This window comes from Sus scrofa, chromosome 8 (assembly GCF_054392235.1).
Source record: "Sus scrofa isolate SSC_HxYL_T2T_F1_AM1 chromosome 8, Sscrofa_HxYL_maternal_Yorkshire_Landrace_v2.0, whole genome shotgun sequence".
NCBI classification, from domain to species: Eukaryota; Metazoa; Chordata; class Mammalia; order Artiodactyla; family Suidae; genus Sus; species Sus scrofa.
The window spans coordinates 30,566,449-30,588,259 of record NC_139390.1 but is presented as its reverse complement, the minus strand read 5'-3'; the positions used below and the strand labels follow the sequence as shown (position 1 = coordinate 30,588,259).

The 21,811-nt window shown below is 40.2% G+C and overlaps 1 protein-coding gene and 1 pseudogene across 1 annotated transcript in view; one reads left to right on the top strand and one right to left on the bottom strand.

The window, feature by feature from the left end:
• Positions 1-804: 804 nt before the first annotated feature.
• On the bottom strand, positions 805-1,532 carry LOC146400392 (small ribosomal subunit protein eS24 pseudogene; annotated as a pseudogene).
• A 14,421-nt stretch (positions 1,533-15,953) lies between these two features.
• The window catches only part of RFC1 (replication factor C subunit 1), an 81,586-nt gene continuing 75,728 nt past the window's right edge, over positions 15,954-21,811 (top strand). Inside the window, exons 1-2 of the mRNA XM_005666588.4 lie at positions 15,954-16,040; positions 16,118-16,312. Of these exons, the coding sequence (XP_005666645.2) occupies positions 15,954-16,040; positions 16,118-16,312 (282 nt within the window). The remainder of the gene's footprint in view (positions 16,041-16,117; positions 16,313-21,811) is intronic.

Genomic DNA, 21,811 nt, shown 5'->3' with positions numbered 1-21,811 from the left:
GTTGTCTGGATTATTGCGATGATTAAATGAGTTAATACATATAAAGCACTTTGAACAGATACTGACGCATAATAAATGTCTGATAAACATTACTCTTACTTTTATGTGAAAGGAAGTTCACATACACTTATTATTCAGGAAGTGATGCTATGATTTAGCATGAAAGACACTAAGTTCTGGCTCCTGCCCACATTTTTAGCTTCATTTCTCATCCCTTAACTACACGGAGCCCCCTCCCTGCAGCCATAACAAACAGCTTTCAATCCGCTGTCAGCATGTTGACTGCTCCCGCCCCTGTGCCTCGGCGAGTGTGCTCTCTGCACCGGGATGTGTTCTCCCCCTTCAACAAGCTCATGGGTTCGTCAGTACCTCCTCTGGAAAGACTTTCTTCCTCTTTTTCTTTCTTTCTTTCTTTCTTTTTAAATCTTTTTTAGGGCTGCACCTGTGGCATATGGAGGTTCCCAAGCTAGCGGTTGAATCAGAGCTGTAGTCGCCAGCCTGCACCACAGCCACAGCAATGCAAGATCCAAGCTGCCTCTGTGACCTACCCCACAGCTCATGGCAATGCCGGATCTTTAGCCCACTGAGTGAGGCCAGGGATCGAACCCAAATCCTCGTGGATACTAGTCAGATTCTTTAGGCTGAGCCACGAGGGAAACTCCTGGAAAGATTTCTGACTCACCAGTTTGATTTTTATTTATTTTTAAATTTAAAATTTATTAATTTTCTTGTGAAAAATCTTCACGATTGTGGCAGAAGAAGTCGTGGTAGAATATTTACTCCATTTGTTGTCCAATCTCCAGCTCAATTTCTGCCAGCACCAACATGGGCCTTTGCAGTCCCCTGACTTCTTTTCATTGTGTTCTTGCATTCCTTTTTTTTTTTTCCTGCCACACCCTCAGGGATCAAACCTGCGCCACAACAGTGACCCAAGCTGCTACAGTGACAGTGCTGGATCCTTAACCCACGATGCCACAAGAGATCACCCCTTTTGCTGTTTTCTTCTTTTTTCTTTTTAGGGCCTCACCTGAAGCTTATGAAATTTCCTGGGCTAGGGGTTGAACAGGAGCTCCAGCTGGTCTACACCACAGCCACGGCAACACCAGATCCCAGCCTCATTTGCAACCTACACAGCAGCTTGCCGCAATGCTGGATCCTTAACCTACTGAGCGAGGCCAGGGATGGAGCCCCCATCCTCACAGACACCATGTCGGGTTCTTAACCTGCGGAGCCACCACCAGAAATTTTTGCTGTTTTCTTGAGGTATGCTTCTTCTCACACAGGCCATGTCTTGCAAATCTATATCTGGGTTCGTTTGTGGGGAGGGTTATAAACTAAGGAATCAGCTCTATTGTCACCAGCAAAATGGGTTCTGAGTCCAACTGCAAAGATGACTTCTGGTGTGGTCTTGTACATTTTGTCTTAGGTACTGTTGTGTGCCCAGGCTGAGGGACATCAGCCACCATTTGTTTCTGCTGAAGTGGTCATTTGGTCATGAACTTCCTGGTCTGGGTGGATAGTAACACTGTCATTCATGACAGCGGTTGATCCTCAGGCAGCTAGGGAGGAAAAAATGCCACTTGGATTTGATTTAGATGGATATTCTCCATGTTCCCACGGCAGCCCATTCTTTTTCTATTATGATACTTATCACCCAATACTTGATCTGTATCTTCTGTTTGATGGTCACCTTGCTTTTTCTCTCTCTCATAATAAAAAAGACCATTATAGTAGTTTAGTTCCCTATTGAGTATCTGAGGTCCAGTAGTCTGTAAACTATGTGATGAATGAATGTACCTAGGTATACTCTGTGTACCTGTATCATTGCATTTGTCACATAATCCTGGAGTAGTTTGTCTCCCCTACTAGATTGTAAGAATATCTCTTATCTAAACTTTTACCATCACTTATCAGGGCAAATGCTTAACCATTATCTTCTAAATGAATGGAATTGATGCAGTTAACTCCCTAAAATAAAATTTTTTCACGTTTATTGAGATCTGACATATCACATTTAAAGATGTACAACATAATGATTTGATAATGTACACATTATGAAGTGATTACTAAAAATAAGAATTTTCAGTGTAATAATTTACACCTTCACAAAGACCTTCATTTCAAAAACAGCCACAGAAATGATTAAGATTTGTTATGTATATTTTGCCGCAATTAAAAAATGTATATAGCTACAGAAATATAGAAGAAAACAGAAGTAAATATGAAATTATATACATATATGGTTTATGTGGTCACATTATAAATTTAATATTTATAATTAAAATATTTGAACAAATAAAAAATTGGAAGGCAAATAACAAACTTGTAAGCAACCAAAATCTTATTTAGTAGGTGAAGGGATAAACAGAATGTGGTACATCCATCCATCCCATGGCCTATAAGTCACGATAAGAAAAAATAAGCAATCAAGCCAGGAGAAGATATGGAGGAGACTTAAATGCATATTACTAAGTGAAAGAAGCCAATTTGAAAAGGCTACATACTGTGTGATTCAAACTATATGATAGTCTGGAAACAGTAAAAAAGAAGCTGTGAAAAGATCAGTGGTCGCCAGATACTGGGGAGAGCAAGGGTGAAGAGGCAGAACACAGGGGATTTTTTGGGCAGTGAAACTAATGTTCTGTAGCATAATGTAATGCTGGACCCATTAATCAAAACCCCTAGAATGTGCAACACAAATAATGAACCTTAATGTAAATTATGAAACTTAGTAATAATGTGTCAATATTGGCTTAGTAATTGTAACAAACATACCACACTAATGCAAGATGAAAAACAGGGGAGGAGTTCCTGTCATGGTGCAGTGGTTAACGAATCCGACTAGGAACCATGAGGTTGCAGGTTTGATCCCTGGCCTCACTCAGTGGGTTAAGGATCCAGTGTTGCTGTGAGCTGTGGTGTCGGTTGCAGACGAGGCTCAATCCCAAGTGGCTGTGGCTCTGGCATAGGCCAGCAGTTACAGCTCCAATTTGACCCCTAGCCTGGGAACCTCCATATCCCACAGGAGCAGCCCAAGAAATGGCAAAAAGACAAAACAAAACAAAACAAAGCAGGGGAAATGCAGCGGGGGCAGTGAGGCGTGTATGGGAAACCTGTAACTATAATTGCTCAAGAAAACTATTAATTTAAAAAAAGTTTATTGACAAAGGCTTAGTTTTGAAATGTGTACTGAGTATTTTTTTTAATTTATTTTAAAAGTTATGTATAGTTGACTTATTGTATTAATTTCACATGTACAGCTTCAGATTCTTTTCCATTATAGGCTATTATAAGACATTGAATATAGTTCTCTGTGCTAAACAGTAAATCCCTGTTGTTTATTTTATATATAGTAGTGTGTATCTGTTAATCCCATACTCCTAATTTATCCTGCCACCCCTTTCTCCTTTGGTAACCATATATTTCTTTTCTATGTCTGATTCTATTTTATAAATAAGTTGATTTGTATTATATTTTTATTTATTTTTTCTTTTTTTAATTACTCAATTTTATTACATTTATAGGTGTACAACAATCATCACAATCCAATTTTATAGCATTTCCATCCCAAACCCTCAGTGCATCCTCCACTCCCCCCCCCCAAACCTGTCTCATTTGGAAACCATGAGTTTTTCAAAGTCTATGAGTCAATATCTGTTCTGCAAAGAAGCTCATTTTGTCCTTTTTTTAGATTCCACATGTAAGTTATAGCATTTGATGTTGGTGTTTCATTGGCTGACTGACTTCACTTAGCATGATGATTTCTAGGTTCATCCATGTTGCTACAAATGCTGTTATTTCTTTCCTTTTAATGGCTGAGTAATATTCCATTGTGTATATGTACCACATCTTCTTTATCCACTCCTCTGTCGGTAGACATTTAGGTTGTTTCCATGTCTTGGCTATTACATATAGTGCTGCAATGAACATCGGAGTACATGTGTCTTTTTGAGTCATGGTTTTCTCTGGATAGATGCCCAGAGTGGGATTTGTATTATATTTTTAGATTCCGCATGTAAGTGATATCATGTGATATTCGTCTTTCTCTAACTTAGTTCACTTAGCATGATAATCTCTAGGTCCCTCCATGTTGCTGCAAATAGCAATATTTCTCTGTTTTTCTTATAATGAGTAATTCTTCATTATATATATATGTATGTATGTATGATGCTTCCACATCTTGACCATTATGAATAATTCTTCTATGAATATTGGTGTGTATGTACATTTTTCACATTAGAGTTTTTGTTTTTTTTTCCCCCTCTGGAAATATGCCCAACAGTGGGATTGCTAGATCATACGGTAGTTCGATTTTTAGTTTTTATTTATTAAATTTAATTAATTAATTAATTTGCTTTTTTAGGGCCACATGCATGGCACATGGAGGTTCCCAGGCTAGTGGTCTGATTGGAGCTACAGCAATGCCAGATCCGAGCCGAGTCTGCAACCTACACCACAGCTCACGGCAACGCCGGATCCTTAACCCACTGAGCGAGACCAAGGAACGAATCCACATTCTCACGGTTGCCAGTTGAATTGGTTTCCACTGCGCCATGACAGGAACTCCATATTTTTAGTTTCTAAAGAACTTCCATACTGCTTTCCATAGTGGCTGCACCAATTTACATTCCTATCAACAGTGTAGAAGGGTTCCTTTTTTTCCACACCCTCTTTAGTATTTATTATTTGTGGACTTTTTGATGATGGCCATTCTGACCATTGTGAGGTGATACCTTATCTTAGCTTTGATTTGCATTTCTCTAATAATCCAGATGCTGAACATCGTTTCATGTGCCAATTAGCCATCTGTATGTCGTCTTTGGAGAAATGTCTGTTTAGATCTTCTGCCCATTTTTTGATTAGGTTGGTTTTTGTTGTTGTTTTGTTTTTTTTTGACATTGAGTTGTGTGAGCTGTCTTTACATTTGGGAAATTGGGCCCTTGCCAGTTGTATTATTTGCAAATATTTTCTCCCATTCCACAGGCTGTCTTTCATTTTTTTTGGTACTATTTATTTGCTATTGACCAATAATTTATCATTAAAGTATTTCAGATATCACATGAAAAAACAAAGAAAATGGATAATTTCCGGGCAAGTTCCTTAAGTTGAATAACTCAGAACATAAGCAGATAAAATTGACATAATTTCACACCCACAAGGAAGGCTATTATGACAAAAAGAAACACACCAAAAAATAACAAACTTTGGTGCATACATGGAGAAACTGGAACTCTGGTGCATTGATGGTGGGACTGTAAAATGGTGAAACTACTGTGGAAGACAGTGGAGGTTCCTCAAAATATTAAACGTAGAGGAGTTCCCAATGTAGCACAATGGCAACGAATCTGACTGGGAACCATGAGGTTGCGGGTTCGATCCCTGTCCTTGCTCAGTGGGTTAAGGATCTGGCATTGCAATGAGCTGTGATGTAGGTTGCAGACGTGGCTCGGATTCTGCGTTCCTGTGGCTGTGGTGTAGGCTGGCAGCTGTAACTGTGATTCGACCCCCTGGCGTGAGAACTTCTATATGCCACAGGTGCAGCTCTAAAAAGCACATACACAAAAATAAAATAAAATAAAATAAAATAAAATAAAATAAAATAAAATAAAAAAGTTACCATAGGATTCAGCAAATCCATTTCTGGGTATATATTGCAAAAAATTGAAAGCAGGGATTCCACAGATATTTATGTACCCATGTTCATAGCAGCTTTATTCACAGTAGCCAAAAGGTAGAAACAATCCAAATGTTCATCAGTGGATGAGCGAATAAGCAAAATGCGGTATAGCCGTACAATGGACTATTATTCAGTCTCACAGAGGAATTAAAACTTGACACATGCTACGAAAGGATGAACCTTGAAGGTACAATGCTAAGTGAAATAAACCAGACACAAAAGGACAAGTATTGTATGATCTCATTTACATGAGGTACTTCGAGTGATCAAATTTATAGAGACAGAAGCAGAATGCTGGTTGCCAGGGTCTGGGAGGAGGAGAATATGGAGAGTTATTATTTAATGGGTACAGAGTTTCAATTTGGGAAGGTGAAAAAGTTCTGGAGGTGGGATGATCATGGTGGCACAATAAGGTGGATGTACTTAATGTCCCAGAACTATACACCTAAAAAAGGCTAAATGGTAAATTTTTATGTTTTTTTTAAAGGAATGAATGAGAAAAATATAGAGAGACTTTTGATGGTGGCAATGACTTAATGCTTAGGCTTAAAGATTTCCCCAATATTTATAAAAATAGACTATGAATTCATGAAGTATTTCTTATGACTTATAAGTGAATCAGGAGAGGGGCTTCATCTTTCCTAAACAATTATCTAACCTTGATCCAATATTTTACTCAAAAAGGATCCATGTTAGGTCCTAAGAGAAGACTGTACATATCCCTGCCTTTACAGTTTAGTCAAGGAAAAAAACAAAAACCATAAAATTTCTAAGAATTCTTAAAATAGTATTTCCCAGGTACCAGGTGGGTGGGGCAGATGTACGCACTCTAGGAATTCTACATTTGAAACATCACTTCATAATGCTCCATACCAATGACAGAATTTTACAAGTGCAAAGGTCTTTAGAGATCATATAATTTATCCCTTTATCTTACAGATGAGGGTTTTGAGACCAAGATAGATGAGGCCTGGCGTTCCTGTCATGGCACAGCAGAAACAAATCCGACCAGGGACCATGAGGCTGCGGGTTCGATCCCTAGCCTTGCTCAGTGGATTAAGGACCTGGTGTTGCTGTGAGCTGTGGTGTGGGTTGCAGATGGCTCGGATCTGGCATTGCTGTGGCTGTGGTGTAGGCTGGCAGCTATAGCTCCGATTAGACCCCTAGCCTGGGAACCTCCATATGCCATAGGTGCGGCCCTAAAAAGACAAAAGACAAAAAAAAAAAAAAATTAAAGATAAGTGAGGCCAGAATTCATCATTTGGAGTTCCCTCTGTGGTACAGTTGGTTAGGAATCCAACAATAGTGCTTTGGAGGTGCCAGTTTCATCTCAGGCCCAGCACAGTGGGTTATAGAACCCAGTGTTGTCACAGCTGCAATGTAGGTTGCAGCTGCAGCTTGGATTCAATGCCTGGCCCAGGAACTCCCTTATGCCATGGGAGTAGCCATGAAAAAAACAAAGAAACAAAACCAGAATTCATCATTCCATCATTTATGTATCCATCCACTCAACAAATATTTTTTTTTGGGGGGAGGGCGCATCTGTGGCATATGGAGGTTCCCAGAGTAGGGGTCAAATCAAAGCTGCAGCTGCCGGCCTACACCACAGCCACAGAAACACCAGATCCAAGCTGCGTCTGTCACCTACGCCACAGATCACAGCAGCACCGGATCCTTAACTCACTGAGTGAGGCCAGGAATCAAATCCATGTCCTCATGGTTACTAGTTGGGTTCATTACTGCTGAGCTACAACAGGGCTCCCCATTCAACAAATCTTTACTGAATATCTTCTATGGGTCAAGTACTTCGCTAGAGGTTTGAATTTAAAGCTGATGATGTTATGGTATTCACAGATGTTATAGAAACTCATCAGAGGGATTTATAAATCAGCGTTGTGAGTCTGCGTGTGTGCATGCTTATGTGTGCAGGTGGAAAGCTGGAGTAGAGATGCCTAAAAACTCTTAGTTGAATCTTAAAAAGTGAAGAGTGATAAGACTTTAGCCAGAGGAAGACGGAAGGAGGGAGGGAGGCTGTGCCATATAGACAGAACAGCATATTTGAAGTTCCAGAAATGGAAAATTTTGGCAAGTGGTTCAGGACACACCGCTCATAAGAATTAGTGGGCAATGGCAAGAAAGGACTTTCAGAGATTGGCAGGGACTAGGTCATAAAGAACTTCGTGAACGATGTTACTGGAATTTGGGCTTACCTTGAAAGAAAAAGTCATTGAAAAGATTTTAAGCCAGTAGATATGTTAGGGTAATCCTGTACAAATAGACCATCAAGGAATTCCTGCTATGGCTCTGCAGTAACGAACCCAGCTAATATCAATGAGGATGAGGGTTTGATCCCTGGCCTTGCTCAGTGGGTTAAGGATCTGGCGTTGCCGTGAGCTGTGGTGTAGGTTGAAGACGCGGCTCAGATCTGGTGTTGCTGTGACTGTGGTGCAGGCCGGCAGCTGTAGCTCTGATTTGATCCCAGCCTGGTAACTTCCATATGCTGCAGGTGTGGCCCAAAAAGCAACAAACAAACAAAACCAAACAGACCCCTAAATACAAAGTCAAGGCTCACATAGAAGGTCATTTGTCACGCATTTGTCTGAAGCAGCACCTGGTTGTCAGGTGACTCTTCCCCACAGTGATTCAGACACCCAGGCTGCTTATGTGTGTCTTACGTGTGTGGTTCAGCTGCCCCTAAGGCCTCACAGGGGCCTTGCCCGCTTCCTGCAGCAGATAGAAGTGGAAACCTTAAGAATTTGGAAGTGAGGTACCTAATTTCTTTTTTTTTTTTTTTTGTCTTGTTGCCATTTCTTGGGCCACTCCCATGGCACATGGAGGTTCCCAGGCTAGGGGTCGAATTGGAGCTGTAGCCACCAACCTACGCCAGAGCCACAGCCACAGCAATGCGGGATCTGAGGCGCTTCTGCAATCTACACCACAGCTCACGGCAACGCCAGATCCTTAACTAATTTCCTTTTTTTTTTTTTTTTGTCTTTTTGCTATTTCTTTGGGCCGCTTCTGTGGCATATGGAGGTTCCCAGGCTGGGGGTCTAATTGGAGCTGTAGCCACCGGCCTACGCCAGAGCCACAGCCACAGCAATGCGGGATCTGAGGCGCTTCTGCAATCTACACCACAGCTCATGGCAACGGTGGATCGTTAACCCACTGAGCAAGGGCAGGGACCGAACCTGCAACCTCATGGTTCCTAGTCAGATTTGTTAACCACTGCGCCACGACGGGAACTCCCTTAACTAATTTCTAATCACATTCTACTGGAGAAAACTTGTCCAATAGCCACCTCTAGATGCAACCTGGGCTGGGCAGTCACTCTGTCCTCTAGGGTCCACTCTCCCCTGTGGAAGGGAGGGTATACGTTTTGGTGCTTAGCTAGCATCCTCTGCAGTCTAGGAGATTCACTCTGGCAGGGAACAGGTAATACTGGAGGCAGGGAGATTGGTTAAGAGGCTCTTCTGTTAATCTGAGTGCAAAACATGATGTGGCTTAAACAAAGGTAGTAAGTAGCAGAGTAGATGGAGAGAAAGAGACAAATTCAAGAACTAGTTAGAAGATATTATCAACAGACCTCACTAATCAATTGGATGTTGAGACTGGGTTTAGCAGAGGAAGGAGTCAATGGTAACCCAAGGGTTCTGACTTAGGCAACTGGGTGAAATTGAGAATACAGCAGACTTTGAGAAGAAGATAGTGTTGGGGAGTTCCATTCATGGTGCAGTGGAAATGAATCTGACTAGAATCCTTGAGGATATGGATTTAATCCCTGGCCTCGATCACTGGGTGGGGGATCCGGTGTTGCCGTGAGCTGTGGTGTAGATGAGGCTCAGACCCCACATGGCTGTGGCTGTGGCATAGGCCGGCAGATGTAGCTCTGATTCGACCCCTAGCCTGGGAACTTTCACATGTCATGGGCGCGGCCCTAAAAAGAAAAGAAAAAAAAAAGTGAATAGTGTTTTAAAACTTTTGAGTTCGAGATATGAGATATCTGATGAGCAAGTAGCTATTTGAGACTAACATTTGAGGAAAGAGTCTTTCTGAAGGTATAAGTGTGGGTGTTATCAGTTTATAGATAATAGTTGAAGTTCCAGATATAAATGGAGATGCATCATACAGGAAGAAGTGAGAAAGCGGTCATCAAACCTGCAACCTCATGGTTCCTAGTTGGATTCGTTTCCACTGCACCACGACAGGTACTCCAGTAGGTTCTTATTAATCTTTTATCTTACACGGGAGTGTGTATATGCCATTCCAACCCTCCCAATTCCTCCCTCCTCCCAACAGTTTCACCATGGTAACCATTAGATTGTTTATTTTTAATACTTAATGAATTTTATTACATTTTTAGGTATACAACAATCATCACAACCAAATTTTACAGCATGTCCAATAAGATTGGTTTTGAAATCTGTGAGTTTGTCTCTGTTTTATAAATAAGTTCTTTTGGGTCATTTTTTATTAGATTCCACATATAAGGGATATCATAGGATAAAAAGTATTATTTATATCCCTTTTGTGGCAATGAATCAGACTTCACCTAAATAAGATTTTGCTGTATATTTTATGGAAGATGTGAATTTATCAGAATTCTTTTTTCATGCATCTTTTCTATTCTGCAGCCAAATGCTCTACCCCTGAGCTATACCCCCTGTGTCTTTTCTATGCTGACTCGTATTCATTTACAAGATTTTTTTTTATCTCTAATATACACTACTCTGTATATACAGTGTAATAATTCAATTGTATTTAAACTGCATGTTCAGAAAGATGATCTATGATATTTCCATAGAAATTCAAGACTATTTTCATTGCAAACACTGCTGAAATATGAGTAACAATCCTGAGTGTATCTTATCATAGAAGCTCAGATTCTCAAGTGTCTTAAAGGTCTATAATGTCTAAGTATGTGGTCATTCTTACTGTAGCAGCAGTTCTCAAATAAGAGATGGTAGTTTATTTGCTATGCCTCATATTATTTCTATGAAACAACAAAAATTCTAGAATTATTTGGAGTTCTAGGACTTGGAGATGAAAGATTATCCTAGTCATAAAATCTACTATCACTACAAAAGTGCTTTTGGCATTCCTGTTGCCCTTTCTATTATTGCCTTTAAAGTTGCCAATGAATATATTATGGAATTAATCCACAATTTGAAATGCATTATCTATATAATCGAATGTGTATGTCAATAGTAAATGTATATGGTTTTTGTTAAATTTACTATTTTAAATGCAACTGTTTCTTCCAACCTAAGTGAAGATATTGATTTGTTAAATGGAACAAACTTTTTGCTATTTGTAGGATACCATCAGGCAGGTTTATATCAATTTAGATTACTCAAGCATAATCATATCAAGATTAACTGGATATCATCCAAAAATTAAGATAAATGACATAGTTAGTGCCTAATTTCCTAAGTTGGAATATGTGCACTTTAATGGTGACAGATTATGACTTAATGATTATGTTCATAAATGGATTACAAGGTCAGCATCACCATTCTGGATCTCTGCAGGCATCACAAACACAGAAAAGGACAAGCTGCCTAACGGGCTGTTTTCTATAAGGAAAATGTTCCAATAAACTCTGACAAAGCAGAACATGCTAATATTTATCCAGAGGGCAGAAAGTCACATTTGCTGTTGCACAGTGAAAATTCGATTGATTTCTATTGACTTATAAAAGTCTATGTGAAAGACAATGTAACTATTGTGCTCCTGAAAAGCATTTCAAAGTGACTCCAAGTGTTATTCCTATCACACAGGTAAGTTAACTGAGGCACAAGTGTTAACCCTGAGAATTTATATTGCCTTTTGCAATTGTTTTCCTCTTACATAAAGGCAGTAGTTAGATTATAAAGGATGACCAAAATTCAAGTCCTGTAATTTTTAACTAATACATGGCCTTTAAGTCATTTTCAGGATGGCAGTGATTTAACTCTATATGTGTTATGGACAGAGGGCCAATTTTTATTCACATAATCCAACTATTTGCAAGTTTAGAAACATGCTAATAGAGAGAGATGTTAATGTCAATATTCTAACTTTTGAGGTAAAAAGTTCTTCATGGAATGTCAACAGTTCTTCCACCAGTGATATATCCTAAGCGGGGGGAGGGAAAGAGATCCCTAACTCTCACAAAGTTAGCTTTGTTGACAAAGTTTTCCCTGAAGCCCTTTCTTTTAAGGATTAAGACAAGGCCAATGAGCATCAGGTGATCAGACCCAATACATAACATATTCCTTAAAGTGTGTCTTCTCTGTGATAGGTCTCAAGCCGTTATTATTGTCATTACTATTTTTTGTCTTTTTAGGGCCACACCCGCGGCATATGGAGGTTCCCAGGCTAGGAGTCTAATCTGCCGGCCTACGCCAGAGGCACAGCAATGCCAGATCCGAGCCTAATCTTCAACCTATACCACAGCTCATGGCAACGCTGGATCCTTAACCCACTGAGCAAGGCCAGGGATCAAACCCGCAACCTCATGGTTCCTACTCAGATTCATTTCTGCTGTGCCACGACGGGAACTCCAGGTCTCAAGCCATTACTAACGAAAAAAATATTTGGGGCTTTTTAATAGATGCTCTTAATTCTAGAGATTGCAGTGCTTATCCAATTACTGTATTATCTGTTACCAATGTTACTTTACAAATGAATTAATAGACTTGCTTATTCATCAGTTGGTTTCAGAAACATATTAAGAAGCGCTAATAAAAAAGCATGGCTAAGGAAAACATGAGGAAATAGTTCCGATGAAAATACTTTCAAGAAAACATGCAGGGGGGAGTTCCCGTTGTGGCGCAGTGGTTAACGAATCTGACTAGGAACCATGGGGTTGCGGCTTCCATCCCTGGCCTTGCTCAATGGGTTAACAATGGGGTGTTGCCGTGAGCTGTGGAGTAGGTTGCAGACATGGCTCGGATCCCATGTTGCTGTGGCTGTGGCTCTGGCGTAGGCCTGTGGCTACGGCTCTGATTAGACCCCTAGCCTGGGAACCTCCATATGCCGAGGGAGCGGCCCTAGAAAAGGCAAAGAGACAAAAAAACAAAAACAAAAAACATGCAAGGAATCTTTGTTAGCTAATGTTTTACATCACTGATAAATGACTTTTTAGGCCTTTCTAAAAAACTATCTAAAATCCATAGGCCTAGTTTGTTATATCCTCAATTTTGTTTGTGTATCCTCAATTTCCTGGCTTTGCATTATTGCAGTCTTTCAGTTAATACTGAGACATAGCAACCTATTATCCTTTTATTCTTAACTGTCGAAGGAAGGCCACATAGAGATGGGAGGTGCACACAGGCTGGTCTTTTCCCTGGAATAAATTCAAACTAGACACTATTATAGAATAATGCCCTGTTTGGAATAAAATCCAGATGCAGTTATTACGTAGATACACATTTAACAGAAAGAAGATTAACTGTTACTCCCCTACAGACAAAAAAAAAAAAAATCATATTTGGTAATCTTTTCTTGCACACTTTACATTTCTCCATGGAAAACTGAGTATCACGTTTTGCCACAAAACACACAGTAATATCATCTTTTTTTTCATCTTTTTGACCATAAAATACAAAGTATAATGATAGAATCATAGTAATCTTTTGGTTTAAAAATCTTATAAAGCCTTTATAGCACTCATTCTTAAAGTACAGAATTTATTTTTGTCTACTTACTTACTTTTCTCTTTTTTTCAAAAATATAAACTCTAGGAAGCTGGGACCATCAGTCTTGTTTACTATGGTTTCCCAGCATGCACATAAAAAGTGCCAACACACAGTAGATGCTCAATAAATATTTGTTGAATGATACAGCAATAAAAAATCACCACAGTGGAGAAAATAAGCATAAATATTCCATTCATGCTTATTTCTTGGTTACCCTTTGGGTTCTTTAAACTATTTCTGTTCTGGTTATCTATTACTTTAAACAAGCTACCTCCAAACTTAGTACCTTAAAAAAACAATAATTTTATTATATTTTTAAATAAACATAACATTTTATTTTATAAACATTTTATTATATGTTTTTAAATAATAAAATAATTTTATTATCATTTTTAGTACTTTGGGTCAGAGAATTTAGGCAAGCCTTGACTAGGTGATTTTCCTGTTCTATGTAGTGGTGCCTGGGGTCACTTAGTGGAATTCCACCAGCAGCTGGTATGGTGGGTCCAAGATTGTTTTACTTACAAGCTTGGTTCCTGGTAGAGATGGCTGTAAGCCTGTACTTGGCTGGCCCCTTCTGTTTTATGTGGTGGCTCAGGGCTCCAGAGTCCAAGACAGGAGCTGCTAGTCCTCTTAAAGTTTACATTTGGGGCCACCATAGCATCATTTCCACCATATTCTTTGCTCAAACCAGTCACAGGCCAGCCCATATTTGGGAGGAGTGTCAAAACATGTATGGCTATTTTTATTTTTATTTTTTGTCTTTTTAGGGCCTCACCCACAGCATATGGAAGGTCCCAGGCTAGGGATCTAATTGGAGTTGCAGCTGCCAGCCTATACCACAGCTCACAGCAATGCTTAACCCACTGATCAGGGCCAGGTATCGAAACCACGTCCTCATGGATACTAGTCAGGTTCATTATTGCTGATCCACAATGGGAGCTCCTATACACCGTTTTTAATTCTGTACATTTTCTTTTTCCTTTTTTGGCTGCACTGATGATAGAGGGAAGTTCCTGGGCCAGGGGTTGAACTGGTGCCAGAGGAGTGACTCAAGCTGCTGCAGTGACAACACGGGATCCTTAACCAGCTGTGCCAGGAGAGATCTCCTCATCTGCTACATTTCTGAGATAATGTCCAAGTAAATGTTCCTAAAGAAAACAATCCAACAAATTCAGTTCAGTATCTTTCTGGAAATTACAGTCTTCTGACTTCAGTCTCACCTAAATTCAAGGAAGGCTTCAAAATACTAAAAAACAAATGCAAAAGTTTAAAGTAGTATAATGTAAAAGATACGCAAACCTTTTACTATACATCTTATTCGCTTACTGACAACACAATGAACATTGTAAATTGGTTTAGGTTCTTAAGGTTCTTTATATGATGTGTCTGCTGTGTACATTTTTCTGGAAGATAGGTTCATAGTTTTTATTGATTTCTCAAAGATCTAATGACTAATGACTCCCTCCTTCCCAATCAAGTATTTCCCTAAGCAAAATTATGGAGTAGATAAATTCATTTTTGGAATTATCTGCCTTGATAATACTTAGCCTCATATAAAAATAATAGTGATAACAGCTGACTTAAATAAAAAAGATTACTATCAGCTGTGTGCCAGGAACAGTTTCGTAATAACCCAATGAAGAACATAGTACTATCATCTTATTTTACAGTTGAGGAAACTGAGGCATATTAACTTGCTTATCGTCTAGCATATTGGCCTCAGAGGGTCCCATGCAATGCGGCCCTGTTCCCCAGTATCCCTTTACTGCTTTGTAAATAGCGGATAACAACAGCAGCCAGTATTATTGTGGGTATTAGATGAGTAAGACTGGGACAGTCCATAGCCACATTCTTAGTACATATTATGGTGTTTGTTTAATAAATATGAGTGCTCCATGCTTAGCTTCTGTATTTCAGAAGGCTCTGGTATCTTTCATAGTAGAGATATGGGTGTGATAAAATGCAGGAGAGAACAAGAGGTGGGCGGGTGGGTGGATAAGGATTTGAAAGTCCAGGGCCAAAACTGGAGATATTGCTCTGCCCATTGCACTCCTAAGGTTTCACATATTCACTTAAAATTGAATGCAAATGCAACATTCTGTTCCACAATTCAATTGCTTATCTATTAATATAAAACTTGTTTACTCCAAAGTTTTCAGGATCATTGTTCTATGGAGATGTACCTTGTTGATGCCTTAGCTTCACACATACACCCCTTTGAGGGACTCAGCAGCGCAGGTTTGGGAATCTGAACGCCTAGAAGCCCAGCTAGGCCCCACAGCTTGTTTGAGCCTTACATTTTTCATATAAAATGGAGTGAGTGGTAACGCCTACTTTACTAGTCTCTTTCGTTCTGGAATTACACACATAAAACTGTCCTAAAGGTAGTTTTCAAAACTTATAAGTAGGCGAAAAACCAAATTTAGTTGGTCAAACACTAAAAAAAAAAAAAAAGGTAAATACTGTTTGGTGGAATTCTTATTCCAGAATAGATATTAAAATTAATATGTGAACGTACATCTAAAATCAGCATCTTACTGCGGCTGGTAATAGAAACATTTTAAAGCTACTAAGGAGGGCATGCATCCTTCCAGATGGGTAACCCGGAGGATCTGCCCGCCTTCCGAGGTAATCAATCTCGTAACTTCGCGATCTGCCCGCCGCGGCCAAAAGCCGAAGGCGCAAATCTGAGGGTGGATCTGGGTTCCGGCGCGCGCTGGCCCGGCCGGCCTCAGGGGCGGCACCTGGGCCCACGTAGCTACGCCTGCCTCCCGCCTCCGGCCTGGCCCGAGAGGACGCTGCGCGCCTCTTGACGTCATCACCGGGCGCCGCTGCCTCGACCTCCTTCCACTTCGCGGGAGAAGTTGTTGGCGCCAATGGATCCCGAGCTCCGGTAACGGATTCCCCAGCCGGCCAGCCTGCCCGCCAGCGCCTTCGTCCGTGGGCTGTGATGGTGAGCCCCCGTAGGAGGCTGTACGGCTCGGGGGTTGGGGAGAGTTTGCAGGTTGGGTGTGGACCGGGCACTAGTGGCATGGAGGATTGGGGAGGATCGTGATGCGAGGCTCCGGAGGAGTGCGAAGGCAGGGAAGGGGCCACAAACTTGGCACGGGTCTCACGCCTTTCCTTGGACCGCGGCTTCAGCTCCCGGCCGCAGCCGGCGCGCAGGGCTCGTGGTGCTGCGCGTCAGTTTAACTTTTTTCCATTCTTGGGGGAAGGGAGGAAGGGAGTAATAAAGGTGATTTTGAGGGCTCAGCGGTTAAGTTGCTTTTCCTGTTTAGCGTTGCCTCGGACCTTGGTTTGAGTCCTGCCTAAAGCGTTAATTCCAAGCTTTGGGTTACGAAGGAGAAGAATGTTACAAACTTTCCTTTCTAATGAATAAGTTGTCTCGGGCCTTCGACTTTCGTCATTAACAGCTCGGTGAAACGCTCATCACAGAGCTCTTTTGAGATCAAGGGCATCAGGAGGATGTTTTATTTTGTTTGGAGGAGTTCGCAGAAATCAAAGGGATAACACGGTTTCCCCGGAGAAAAGAAAACAGCTAGTAGAAACAGCTGTACTGCATTTGACGGCTGTCATCACTTAGCATCTGATGTTAACAATACTCTTAAAAAAAACCCTCACTAACACACCATTTTAAACCAACTATTCTTTAATAAAAAATTAAAAACCCCCAAAACACCCCTCGGTGTTTAAATAGAGAGTGAAATAATTATGCAGCCTTCCAAACATATTCATATTGGAATGGCAATAGATACAGGTGTGTGTTTGAAGTATTTTATTTTAAAGGTCAATTTATGATGGTCCATTAAGTCAGAATCTACCTAATAATCAGATAAAATTTTTTCAGTAATTTTTCAGCTTATTTCTTATAATGTCATTGTTATGGGCTGTATGTGTGTGTGTGTAATTTTATGTCAAATTGGGAAACCTTACAGCCCCTTTTTATTTCTTCTCAAAGAAGGATAAGATAATAATAGCTACTTTGTAACAGGTGTCTTCTTCAGGTCAATATGTGAGCCCTTTACATACCTTTTCTCATTTAAACCTCACAGCAATCCAGTGTTATAGATGGTAAAGGAAGCGTTTAGAGTTCAATTTGTGATAGAAGTAATAAATGATTGAACTAGGATTACAACCTTGGTTTTTCTGTTAGATTATACTACCTCCCTAAAATGATCATAATTACATTTTGGACTTCAGGCACTATGGTGTTGTGGAAAGTTTATGAGTTTTGGAGTCTTGAAGGTGAGAGTGAGGTGATGTTTTAGTCTTGCTCTGCCATTTAATGCTTAAGTGGTTTTGAAGAAGTGAATACCTTAACTTTTTAACCTTTTAAATCCTCTTGTTTCCTTACCTGTAAAAGGGAGGAAAATATAGCTGCCTTAAATGATTGTTTTGAGGATTAAACAAGATGATTAATGTAAAGCTTCTGTTCTGGTGCCTGGCATGAGGTAGGCAATATACAGCTCTGTGGCCAATGATGTAATTTTCTCAGGAAGGACTCTATGGAACATTACAGAGAGTTTAAGGGGCATCAGAGATACCTCTGGAAAAAACAAGATGCCTCTGAGAACAACAGTTTAGAGTCAACTTTTGGTTATTTGAGTATATATATATAAGTATATATATATATATATATTTTTTTAGGGCCGCAGGTGTGGCATTTAGAAGTTCCTAGACTGGGGGTCAAATCAGAGCTACAGCTGCAGGCCTACGCCACCACGACAGCAACACTGGATGGGAGCTGTGTCTGTGACTTACACCGCAGCTTGGGGGCATGCCAGATCCCTAACCTACTGAGTGGGGCTGGGGATCGAACCCACATCCTCATGGATATTGGGTTCGTTTCTGCTGAGCCACAACAGGAACTCCCATTTGGGTATTTTCAATTGATTCTTTCCCTTCTTAGTACTCCTGTTCATGGTGCAGATGAAAAATAAAGCCCTTCTCTGAAAAGAAGTGGGAGTCAAATGGGTCTGCTTTACTGTTTCTAAAGGGAAAAGTTTCTGTAAGGTACTTAAGAGTTTTGGATTATATTGGTATTTAATTTAGTTCTTCTGTCTCTAGTACACAAATTAGCAGAAACCTAGACCCAAATTCTGTTTAGCATATGTTTATTGAACACCTTTATACAAGTTATCTTGTATAGTAGTTCTTAACTTTTGTTTGAGTCATAGCTCCCTTTGATAATCTGGTGAATAGTGTGCAAGTTTTCTGCCCACAGAGTACATGTGGACTCATACACACTGTTTAGGGGATTCACATATCTTCTGAAGCCCTTCCATAGATCAAAGTTAGCAACTCTTGCCCTGGGAGCTACATCTTTTTCTCACATCTTTTCCAATTAAAGTTATTGATAAAGGAATAAAATACTATATCCACAAAATGGAATGCTATGCAGCCATTAAAAAGAAAACTTTGGAGTTCCCATCGTGGCATAGCGGAAATGATTCTGACCAGGAACCATGAGGTTGTGGGTTCGATCCCTGGCCTCACTCAGTGGGTTAAGGATCCGATGTTGCCGTGAGCTGTGGTATAGGTCGCAAATGCAGCTCGGATCTGGTGACAGCTCCGATTAGACCCCTAGCCTGGGAACCTCCATGTGCCTCAGATGCAGCCCTAAGAAGACAAAAGAGAAACCCCCCACCACAAAAGAGAAAACTTTATGCCATGATATGAAACAATTGCCAAGATAATTAAGTGAAAAAAGAAGATGCACAACAATATGTAGAAAAGATTCTCTGCATATTTGGGAGTTTCCTTGTGGCTTAGCAGGTTAAGGATCTGGCATTGTCACTGCTGTGTCTTGGGTTACTGCTGTGGTACAGGTTTGATCCCTGGCTTCAGAAGTTTCACATGGTGCAGGTGCAGCCAAAAAAAAAAAAAAAAAAAAAAAAAAAAAAAGAATATGCATATTTGTTTGAAGATACGAAAGATCCATAAAGAACTAACTGCTAACATTTGTTGCTTCCTAAGATGGGAAATGTGAATCTGAGCGGCAGGATAGGATAGGAGGGAGACATTTTACCCTTTTGAATTTTTGGGTCATGTGAATATATTGGCTATTAAAGTAATTGGAATGAACTTAGAATAAAAAATGGCCATGTAAATGATTTGCATTGCTATGAAGATTTAATTATTTGCTCAAAATGTGAATAAAATTTGAGAAATGCCATTTTAAAGAAGCCAGCACATATAATTTATTGGCTAGCATGTTTATTTATTGAAAATATGCATAAGATTGAATTAAACACACGAGACTTAAGGGATAGGTTTTTTTTGAAGAGCTGTTGAGAGTCTGAATACATCTAAATTGATTCATTGCCCCCTTCACATTGTCATTTACTGCGTGAATGCTCCCCTGAAGCAGTGTGGTCACCCTTTTATTTATTTATTTTTTTACTTTTTATTATTATTTTTTTGTCTTTTAGGGCCACACCAGTGGCACATGGAGGTTCCCAGGCGAGGGGTCCAATTGGAGCTGCAGCCGCCAGCCTACGCCACAGCCAGAGCAAGGTGGGATCTGAGCTGCGTCCGTGACCTACACCACAGCTCATAGCAATGCCAGATCCTTAACCCACTGCGTGAGGCCAGGGATTGAACTCGAGTCCTCATGGATGCTGGTTGGGTTTGACAACCACTGAGCCACGATGGGAACTCCGGTCACCTGTTTGTAATGTGGCTTTTGCCATAAGGCTTCTCCTACCTTTCTGATCTCATCTGTCTGTCTTTTGAGTATGTTAAGCTGGTTCTCTCTTGGCTTTTATTTTTGCTATTTCCTTTCCTTGGAATAACCTGTCTTATTCAAATGTCAGTCATCGCTTCCTCAGAGCTTTTGGTGTCATATCCAAGAAACTCTTACCTAATCCAGAGACAAGAAGATTTGTGCTTCTTTTATAGATTTAGCTCTTCCATTTAGGACTTTGATCTATTTTGAGTTAATTTTGGTGTATGGTGTGAAGTTGGAGTTAAAAGTTTATTCTTTTCTATGTACCTCTCCAGTTTTTTGCAGACTATTTTCCCATTGAATTATCTTGGCTCTCTTGTCAAAAATCAGTTGACTTTAAGTGTGAGGGTTTTTTTTTTCCTGGATATTGAATTCTGTTCCATTAATCTATGTGTCTATTGTAGTGCCAGTAACCGTTTTTAATTACAGTTGCTTTGTGGTGAGTTTTGAAGTTGGGAAGTATGAGTCTTCCAACTTTACTCTTTTTCAAAGTATTTTGCCTGTCCTGGGGCCCTTGAATTTCCATATGAAGTTTAGAATCAGCAAAGAAGCTGGCAGGATTTTGATAGGGATTGTGTTGAATCTTTAGATCAGTTTGAGGAATATTGCCATCCTAACAACATAAGGTCTTCTGATCGATGAACATGGGCTATCTTGCCATTTGTTTAGGTCTTTAATTTCTTTCTTTCTTTTTTTTTTTTTTTTTTGTCTTTTTGCCATTTCTTGGGCCGCTCCCCCGGCATATGGAGGTTCCCAGGCTAGGGGTCCAATTGGAGCTGTAGCCGCTGGCCTACGCCAGAGCCACAGCAACGAAGGATCCGAGCCGCATCTGCAACCTACACCACAGCTCACGGCAACGCTGGATCCTTAACCCACTGAGTAAGGCCAGGGATCGAACCCACAACCTCATGGTTCCTAGTCGGATTCGTTAACCACTGCGCCACAATGGGAATTCTGGTCTTTAATTTCTTTAAACAATGTTTTGTAGTTTTCAGAGATTGGTTTTACACTTCTGTTAAGTTTACTCCTAAGTATTTTGTTCTTTTTGACGAAACTTTAAATGGAAATTTATGTTATGCTAATTTCTGCTATATAGCAAAGTGATTCAGACACTATACATATACACATATACGTATATATACATTTGCTATACAGCAAAGTGATTCAGATACACACACATACATATATAAGCATTTGTTTAATATTTTCCATTATGATTTATCACAGAATATATATGTATATATATTTTTGCCTTTTTTTGGCGGAGGGGGAGGCTCCCACCTTTGCCATACGGAAGTTCCCATGCTAGGGGTTGAATCAGAACTGTAGCCACCAGCCTATGCCACAGGCATAGCACTGCCAGATCCAAGCCATGTCTGGGACCTACACCATAGCTCATGGCAGTGGCGAATCCTTAACCCCCTGAGTGAAGCCGGGGATCAAACTCCCATTCTCATGGATTTTAGTAGGATTTGCTACTGCTGTGCCCTGATGGGAACTCCCCACATAATACTGAACATAGTTGCCTGTGCTATACAGTAGGACCTGGTTTATCCATCCTCTATATGAGCTTTCATCTGCTAATCTCAAACTCCCAATCCTTCCCTCTGCCACTGCCCCCTGCAGCAACCACAGTCTATTTTCTATGTCTGTGAGTCTCTTTCTGTTTTGTAGAAAAGTTCGTTTTATCATATTTTAGATTCCTCATATAAATGATATCATATA